Below are 9,376 nucleotides of genomic sequence, written 5' to 3'. Positions count from 1 at the left end.
TGCTTATCGATTAAACAAATACAACTTTTTGTTTGTTTGTTTTCAAGTTAGAGTAGTTTTAACAAAACCAATTGTGATAGATTTTTAACGTCTTGGCCATATTTGACAAGTTGTATGATGTATAGATATATGCATGAGATGTTAACTATTGTTCAACCGATTGTACAAAAAAAACTTTACTAAAACAAGAAGTCTCAACTAAATAATTCTTGTCAAGAGTCATTTCCTCTCACTCATCAATTTACTTTTCGTCTCACCATGAACATAACATAACCTCCTTTTTCGTCCAAACCCCTATTTGATCCCCATAAATCTTCTCTTCCTTGTCTTTAACAAAATGAAAATAATTTTTTTTTTTAATGGATGATGATAAATCTCATGTTCTTGAAAGAGAATTATACGAGAAATTGAATTTTTATCCAAATTTGTAAATGGATGCGTGAGGAATTGGATGGAGTCTCAAAATTTGCATGGGCACCAAAAATATGATATATAATATTTGATAAAATTGTTAGTTGATAACAAAATTTTGCACATAAATTTAAAGAACTTATATATAATATTTAATTGATAAATATAAATATGTAAAAGAAAAAAGATATATGGTTACAAAGAAAAGATTTTACTAACTAATTCTTAATTTTTATCCTGTCATATGAACGTAAATATTTTTAGTTTTGTTCTATGCATAAAAATTAATATTTTTATATTAATTTAATTAAGATAATGTTTTTTTAGATGATAAATAATTGGACAATCATATATTTTCATTTTGCTGGTAAGAGACGTATTAAATTAAATACACCAAATCTACTAATTTTCTTAAATTAGATAAATTTACCATTATTTATGATAATGTTATATTAAAAAAAAAAAGTTCGTTTGGGATTCTAATTTTGTCACATCACAAACAGTACTATCAACGAAAATGTAGAAGTCGTAGGAATAGAATGTGATTTTGTTACAATTTTGAAATTTTTCTATGGTAAAATATTATTCTCAACTTCTTTTATACCATCAACAAAAATTAAAATGCAACGGTGATAAACCTAAACGCCAAGTATAATAAGTACCTACCAAAACATTTATTAATAACAGACGTTTGATATATAATTACAACACTTTAACCAAACAACCAATGCTTTATTTCCAAAACATTTGGAGTCATCTTGCCATAAATCCTTCAAACTTTTTCTCTACTTAGCATAAACGCCTGATCTTGGAAGATGAGTTTTTGAAAGAATGTCTAAAAGACTGAGGTTTTATAAAATCTTTTTCGCCAACATCATTTCACATAAATAACATCAAACAATTTCATCTCGCATAAACTTTTATTTATGCTTAACATATCCATAACATAACAATTTCACATAAACACACCTCAGTTAACATTCACTCATTTCACCAAGGATTCTGAATCGTTCTCTACACTTGGTCTCATTATCTCGCGTTTGACTACTGTATCAACAGTATCCAAGAACATTAAGATTCGTTCTTGTTGCTCAGACCGCTAAGCTTTATACACTCCTTTCAATGCATAAGCCGACTTTTTATCACCATGTGGTCCGTACACCCCATGGTGACCTTGACTCTTTATGTGCACATAAAAATTAACATCATCTCAAAGAATCATCTAATAGTTTGAAAACCATTTCAAAGCATGAAAATCGTAATCATCAAATCAAGCTTTAACACTCTCATTTAAAATCATCTTTTAAAGTAGTAAAGTGGAACCACAAAACATTTAAGAAGAAAATTACTCACCACACTTTAACAAAAACTATTCTTTTCCTTCTCTTCTCGATAGAGAGGGAAGATACATTTTCTTAATATTACATGTTAACCCCTGCTGAATCAGATTTGACATTTTCTAGTTAGACCTTACTTATCGCCTAACCCCATACCGCAAATAACTTTAACCATAACACTACGCGTAGTTATATTTTTTACAAGAAACCTTCTTTGTGAACAAACCAACTTTCCTCGCAGACCTTACTTATTGCGGAAACTACCCAATCCCTAGTCGTTTTAAAACTTACGGACTTTCTTATAAGAGCATTTAGACTTATAGATTATACTGCAAACCCTTATTTTCTCAAAACTACCTTGATGAACTAACTTCTTAATAGCAAAATTTATTCTAACAATAAAAGATTTTATCGCTTAATCCTTTTCGCACATATATTCAAATGTCAATTTATATATTAGTTTTAGTCGAAATTTTATTTAATTAAAAACGGGTCTTACAAAATTGTTGAATATTTAGGGACTATTTGGGGTATCCTTATTTGGAGGAGGGTTAGCATAAGAGAGGACAATTCCCATATCCCATTTCAACCCCTCTAACCCTTTTCTTTTTATTTTTAAAATTTCACAATTCTATTATTTTTGTATAGTTGAGATTTTGGTATAAAAATTAAAAAGAAAAAAAAAACCAAACGATTGTTTCATTTTTAGAATTAGAATTTTCAAATTTATTTAACGTTGAAAATTTGAAAAAAAATAAGCATTCAATTTAATAAATATTATAAAAAATTGCAAAAGAATAATTTTAACAAAAATAGAAAAGAGAATGCTACTAAATGAAAGTTATTGTTTTAAAGATCGAGATTTTTTTTTAAAGATATTTTTGTACGGCTGAAATTACTTTCTAACGTGATTTATTAAAATGAATATATTAAATTTATTTATTAGATATACATTATATCATAATACTATTTATCATAATTTTTTTTTCAAACACACTTTATCATAACACTATCTATCATAATTTTATGCGTTTATACATAGTATCATAATTTTATACTAGTTTTATGATAATACTAGGATTATCATAACACTAACCCTCTATAAATCAATATTTTTTCGAAAAAGCTCTTTAATCTTTATTAAACATTTTTTTACGAAAAAAATTATATGGTGTTAATTTACTTATTATTTAGTTTTATAAAGTTAATAAATTTACTTATTATTTAGTTTTGTAAAGTTAATAAATTTACTATAGAAACAAAATGAATTGAAATGGTAAAAGAAGGTTTCTATTGTTATAGTGAAAACCTAATTGAACTATTTTTAAAAGAAAAAAATGAAAATAGAATAAAAAAAAAGAAAAGAAATAGACAAAATATATGAAATTGAAATTGAAATTGAGGATTGTTGGAGATTTTATAGATAAAATAATAGGATAGTTAGAAAAGAATGAAATAGAAAATTGAAAAGAAAAACAAAATTAAGAAATTGAGAAAAGAATGATGAGATGAGAAAGAGAGAGCGAGTCTTCCCTTTCCTCACCGGCAATTACGGTCATCTCTATTCAAAAAACCGGTCCTATATTTCTCAACCTACACCTCTCCACATCAATGCAAAACCCTCTAACCCGCACGTGACACCACACCTCACACACGCTTTCCCTCTGCCTCTCTTCGTAATTTCCCCTCCTAATGCCAGGGGTGTTTCCGCCATTTCCTATGCTTTAAGTAATACGCGCGATTTCGTTGCGCCATCCTCGTCGATTCCATCTTGGCCGTTCATCCTTATCCCCAAATCCGCAATCTCGAAACCCTAGCTTCCGCTATTCTATTTCTACCATTACCATCATTTTTTAAAACTTCCATTTCCGCTTTCTCCCAATTCCTTCTTTCTCCTTATATATATATATATTCCGGTCATTACCCGGGGCTCCTTGCCGGAGGTTTTACTTTCTCTTTAATTCTGTACAAAAATTGAGGAAGAAGAGGACACCATACAATACACAGCTATCCCAATTCTTTTTCTTTTTCTTTTTTTGGGTTTTTGCCCATCCCCTGTATTTCTTATTCCAAGGTTTTGAATCTGGGGTTTTCAGATTCAACCAAGGTGCCTGCGTTTCTGGGTTTTGAGTATTCGAGCTGAAACTTGTTCCGGTTCTCTATTCGCCGCTTTTTCTCTAATATGGAGAGGTTGTTGGCAGCGCCTTCAGCTGCTTCACTGCCTGACAGGGCCACGATTGCGGCGGCGCCATGTGGGTTTGTGAGTTGGTATGAGGTCTTCGTATCGAGTGACAGAGGGAGAAGAGAGGTTCATTATTACTTGAAGAGCGGCGATGGGGCCTCAGATCTGGCCGTCGTGGGGAAGGAGAAGAGCTTGAGACACATGTCTTATCATTATGCTTTGCAGAATCGGTTCCTTAATTCTCTGGGGCTCTTTACCTCGCTCACCAAGCTCAAGTCTCGCAGGGAGGTCGTTGAATGGCTAAGCTCTGTTGTTTCTGGTACTACCGCGTCTCTCTTTCTCTGTTTTCTCCTCCGTGGAATTTCAATCTCAGGGTTCCTAAAATTTCTTCTCCTCTCCTCGACCACTTTCGTTTTGCTTTTTTGGGAAAAAAAGTATTTTGTCCTCCGTTTTCGGTTTTATTTTTTGTGAGTTGGTGAGTGGTTTGTGGTTTTTTGTTTGTGGAGGCGTTTCTTTAGATCTAGATTATCTTTAATGGTTTGCTGAAGGGTTTCTCCGCCCTTTCATTTTCGACCATCAATTTTGTTATCTTCATCCTAATTTAGTTTCTGGATCTCGTTTTTGTCGTGCCCCTCGCTATATTTCAGCTGAAGGATGCCGTGAGATCTTGGGAGTTAAATATTTGTGAGGGTCAGTTGATTCGGGGGCTCTCTGGAACCGCTCTTTGTATCATCATGTCGAATGGCTTGGTGCTATGAAGAGGGTAAAATTTGTACTTCATCGTCCTCTTTTCCGATCTAACTAAATCTTGATAGCTTGGTGCTATGTCGAATGGCTTTGTTGTTCTGGTATCTGTTGAATTAGAAGAAAGGTTTCTCCTTTGGGGTTTTCATTCCTGAAGAACTTCTCGAAACCATGCTCCCTGTTTTGACTCTGTCTTCGTCTATTCTTAAGATCCAGTGGATTGCGTTTGTTTTTAAGCTTTAACCAGCCTTTCAACAAGCTATCCGATCTCCTAGAATAACCTTTGTTTTGAATTTGCTTCTGGCCTCGTCGGATCTCGATCTCATATGCTTTTCCCCCGCTCTTTCCTAATTTTCTTTTCTTCTAGCTACTTTTGATTCGTCAATTCCATTAGCTATTTCTTCCATGGATTTCTGGTGTTCGTGATCTTGTGAACTGACAGTTATCTGGGCTGCAGGCACAGTTATTCGAATTTTAAAGGGCTGATTTGAAGCATCGGAATACTTTTGGCCTCATAATTATAGGTTATGATCTTTCATGGCCAAAATTGTTATGTGTTTTTTATTGCTAATATTTCCCGTTTTCATTATCTGGGGTTTCTCCAGCGAGCCTTCTCTGTTTGCTGGCTGAAAGATTTTAAATTCTCCAGCACCATATTTTCTTCTTGATTTTGGTTGACAGTTCATCCACATACATGTCTTGTATTTCCCTTTTGTTTGAATTTTTTCATGTTTTTTTTTGTCTTCGTAATATTTCTGGGCAACGAAGTGTTCAAAGTTTAATCGATGCAATGGTTTGTTCTCTTTTTCAGATTCCCAACGTAAAACATCACAACCATCTGATCGTATGATGGACATAGAAGGTGAAGATGCCTGCCCGTCCAACAGTGGATCTAAGAAGGTAAATCTCTAAAATATCTACTACTCTTCTCAACTAGTTGATGGTCCTATGTTCTATCCATTTTTGTTTGTTCTGGTTTTCAAGTATTTAAAAATTGGCAAGACATTTAGGATTCTGCAGCCGCAAAGCTTGCAAGTTCTGAATGGCCCTTGGATCTGTACAAGTATATTTAAACTGGAGAAAAGATTAATTGGGGACCCTTGTCTTGATGTAATTACCATATATCGATTCTTTCCATTCTTCTACATGATTTATTGTTTGGTTTTCAATTGGTAACCTGATTCCTAATTCTCTATTCAGGATGTTCAATATATAAAATTGGGTCAATATACCAGAGACTTTTCATGGGTTGGATGCCCTTGGACTTGTAAACGAAAGCGCAGACACTATCCATCATTCAGCCGCAATGGTGTTAAGATCTCGGTAAGTAGTTCTGTTCGTTTGCTTGTTCTCTGACATCCCATTTTGTCTATCAGAACAGTTAGTCAATGAAATTTCTGTTGATTTGTTTTTGCTTTTGTATTAATCATCTTTACCTTCTTTCACAATGTTTTAGGTTCATGACTTTGTATATGTCTTGGCTGAGGAAGGCAAGCGTCTTGTTGCATACTTGGAGGATATGTATGAGGACTCTAGAAGCAACAGGATGGTTGTGGTACGATGGTTTCACAAAATTGATGAGGTTGATATTGTTTTGCCCCGCAATTTTAATGACAGAGAGATTTTCTTTTCTCTTTGTCTTCAAGATCTCAGTATTGAATGCATAGATGGCTTGGCGACTGTTCTCAGTCCCCACCATTTTCAGAAGTTCCAGAACGAGGCAAAACACACTAGATTGGAGCCATATGTATGTGAGAAGCAATTTGATAACGATGACATCAAAACCTTCGATATTACACAGGTCAAAGGCTATTGGAAGCAAGAAATACTCAGATACATGTATGCTCTTTCTTCAAAAGCACATGGCCACTCTCAGCAGTCAGAAGACGACACAAGTGCTGAGATGAGACCCAGAAAGAGACATAGACGCTCAAGAAACGATGACTTGCAAAATGCTGAGAAGAGACAGCCTGGAAATACATCATCTTCTCTTGAATTGCGCAGTTCAGGCAACTACTCTGTTGATTTAAAGAACAGTGACGTTGTTTTCAGTCCCAAAGGAGGTTGTGCTTCTAAAACTTTTATGGGCAAGGAGATGAACAATTCTTCTTCAAGTCAGTTTGCTGTTGCATCGGAGATTGAAGTTCTCTCACAAGATAGTGGTATTAGAGGGTGTTGGTTCAGAGCTTCCATAATAAAAAAGCGTGGAGACATGGTCAAGGTGCAATATCACAATCTTCAGGATGCTGACGATGAATCTACCAAGCTTGTGGTATGTTTTCCTTTAGGCGATTGCTGTTCTCTTGGGCTTCTCATTGTCTGAATTTTAGTATGAATTGGATGTTCATTGCCTCTAAATATTTTCCTGTCAAATAATTGCAGGAATGGCTTTCAGCATCAAGAGTTGCAGCAGCTGATCAATTGGGTCTACGCATCAGTGGAAGATTGGTTATTCGTCCACATCCTAGTAAGGGTAGCAATGCTCCCTTAATTTACAACGTTGGGGCAGTTGTTGACGTATGGCGGCATGATGGTTGGTGGGAAGGAATTATAGTTCAGAAGGAATCAGATGACAAGTTCCGCATTTACTTGCCAGGTTTGTATCTCTAGGAATGAAAAATGTTTTACAAAAAAATCCTCTTCACTCACCCATGTTCTCAATTTTGATAACTTGTTTGCACTTTGACATGCATACATTCAGGTGAAAAGCAAGAATTGGTTCTTGGCACGGACGATTTGAGGCATTCTCAAGAATGGTTAGGAAACCGGTGGATGCATTTGCAAGAAAGGCCAGATATTGCAATGTCCATTATGTCTCGCATTTCAAATGATGGCCTTCCTGATAAGGTGTCAACTATGTCGAGCCAAGTTGCTCTTTGTGACCAGAAACAACCAGGGGAAGGTGGAAGTCAACCAAGTGAACTTCGATCTAACTCCCTTGTTGACAAGGCTAAAGAATCATGCACGATTCCAGATCTTTCCAAGGATGGATTGCTCACCAAATTGCGGTGGACAGGTTCGAAGAAAAGAAGCCAACCCAGTAGCAGCAGTTCGGGTAAATCCTTTCCTTCTCCAGTAGCTTCTTCCAGTCCTTGCGAAAGTAGTTTTATGATTCCAAGCTCAATGAAAATGGATCATGATAACTGCAAGTACATGGGGGATTCTTTGTTCAATTCATCAGTTGTGCCACCTCTCTCAAGCTTGGTAATGTCAAGATGATTTGATTTTGGATAGGAACTGCTGTGGGATTGTGCCTTCTTTCTTTTTGATCTTTTACTTTGTTAACAAGTTCAATTTATTCTAGTTTTTATAGAGTTGTGCATCTATTGGATGCTTTCTTTTGTATTCTAATTCTACTCTTTTTTCCTTCTCTCACTTTTAGCTAACCGTTGCTTATGTAATTTGGTAGCTTAGAATGTGTTAACCCTAGGGGAAATCAATCAGTATTGTGTCCAAATCTCTCCATCTTAATGCTATTTTATGTGTATATGAAAATTAACCTAATGGCATAAAAAAGCTAGCCCTTCCATCTTTCAGGCATCAATCAATATTTAAAGAGTGCAAAAATTGATTTGAATTAAACCATGTTTTTTCTTTCTTTTTTTAAATGTGTTGGTTTTATGGTTTCTTACGTGGGGATGTTGCGTACGCTTAAATGTAGTCATCCATATAATTCAAAAATAGAATTAAACCAAAAAGTGAAATGGAAAGGAAGTGAGTAAAGGGGAAGAAAGGGGAGAGGTAGATGGAATTTGGTTTAGGGTTTGGAATAGATGAGAGGAGTGAATGGAAATACAGAGCATTTGGTTGACAAAAAGTCAAAAGAGAATTTCAAAAGCAAAAGAAAAAAGAACTGTAAAGGCGGCTAAACGAAGAATGGGAAATTAGTAATTAGCATTCAGCAGCCATTTTTGAAAGCTCCACTCACCATTCACCACTCTCTCTTTCCTCTCTCTCTCTCCTTACTTTCAATTTATTCAAACTTCTCACCTTCCTCTCACCCATACACTTCCTAACTTACTTTCTTATCAACCCCAATTCTAAACCCAAACGTTTGTACAACATAAGATAAATAAAATATTTTGTTAGTTTGTTAATTTATGAAAATAAGCCTAACAATTAATTATATATCAATATTTACAAATTATTGTTATATAAAATGAGCGTTCAATGGGGATTAGGCCATTATTTGACAAAATACATTATTTGAATAAAACGTCCCATTAGATTAGGCCAACTAATATCATAATTGGTGGATTAAATGAAAATGGGGAGAGGATAACTGGGTGAGATTATTTTCTTCTTTAAGATTTGAGAATAACGTTTTTCGTTTTCAAAGTTAAAAAAATGTTTTAAATGGTTCTACATATTGTTTGGCATTTTAAAAGATGACGTGGAATTTAAAACTCTGCTGACGTCATAAAATTTTAATACATTTGTTTTTAATTTGTTGACTACAATGATACACATTGTGAAGATGAGAAAGAAATCAAAAGATGATTAGTTGAACTCAAATCAAACATCCAATCTATGCTTTCATCTGCCCACATCTTAATATACCAACCGTTATTAAGAATAATAGTAAATTATGAGTTCTATTTTAGAGAAGTAGTAAAAATAATTTTAAATTGTTAGAACAACCAAACATAAAAAGTTTAAAAAATAAATAAATAAAATAATCTCTTAAATGCCACTATCCATC

The 9,376-nt window shown here is 34.2% G+C and overlaps 1 protein-coding gene across 4 annotated transcripts; it reads left to right on the top strand.

Annotated features, from left to right (window-relative positions):
- The first annotated feature begins 3,591 nt into the window (after nucleotides 1-3,591).
- LOC101211122 lies at nucleotides 3,592-8,207 on the top strand. Of its 4 annotated transcripts, XM_011658220.2 has the most exons (8): nucleotides 4,114-4,249; nucleotides 5,132-5,198; nucleotides 5,486-5,574; nucleotides 5,685-5,784; nucleotides 5,875-5,997; nucleotides 6,131-6,946; nucleotides 7,057-7,270; nucleotides 7,376-8,207. In XM_011658220.2, the coding sequence occupies exons 3-8, from the start codon at nucleotides 5,543-5,545 to the stop codon at nucleotides 7,891-7,893; spliced, it is 1,803 nt and encodes a 600-aa protein (XP_011656522.1). In that variant the 5' UTR covers nucleotides 4,114-4,249; nucleotides 5,132-5,198; nucleotides 5,486-5,542; the 3' UTR covers nucleotides 7,894-8,207. The 4 variants fall into 4 exon arrangements, with proteins under 4 accessions (XP_011656521.1, XP_004151400.1, XP_011656522.1 ...); XM_011658219.2 differs by lacking the exon at nucleotides 5,132-5,198 and having other exon boundaries at nucleotides 3,592-4,249; XM_011658221.2 differs by lacking the exon at nucleotides 5,685-5,784.
- Nucleotides 8,208-9,376: the final 1,169 nt, after the last annotated feature.

This window comes from Cucumis sativus, chromosome 6, assembly GCF_000004075.3.
Source record: "Cucumis sativus cultivar 9930 chromosome 6, Cucumber_9930_V3, whole genome shotgun sequence".
In the NCBI taxonomy this organism is placed as follows: domain Eukaryota; kingdom Viridiplantae; phylum Streptophyta; class Magnoliopsida; order Cucurbitales; family Cucurbitaceae; genus Cucumis; species Cucumis sativus.
Note: the sequence above shows the minus strand (reverse complement) of the source record. Positions and strands in the feature narration are given on the sequence as shown.

Excerpts from the sequence above, each read along its gene's own strand:
- LOC101211122 (XM_004151352.3), top strand. The coding sequence starts at position 3,931 with ATGGAGAGGTTGTTGGCAGCGCCTTCAGCTGCTTCACTGCCTGACAGG. Across the intron at positions 4,250-5,485 it reads GCTAAGCTCTGTTGTTTCTG|ATTCCCAACGTAAAACATCA; the intron begins GTACTACCGCGT and ends TCTCTTTTTCAG. Across the intron at positions 5,998-6,130 it reads GCAATGGTGTTAAGATCTCG|GTTCATGACTTTGTATATGT; the intron begins GTAAGTAGTTCT and ends ACAATGTTTTAG.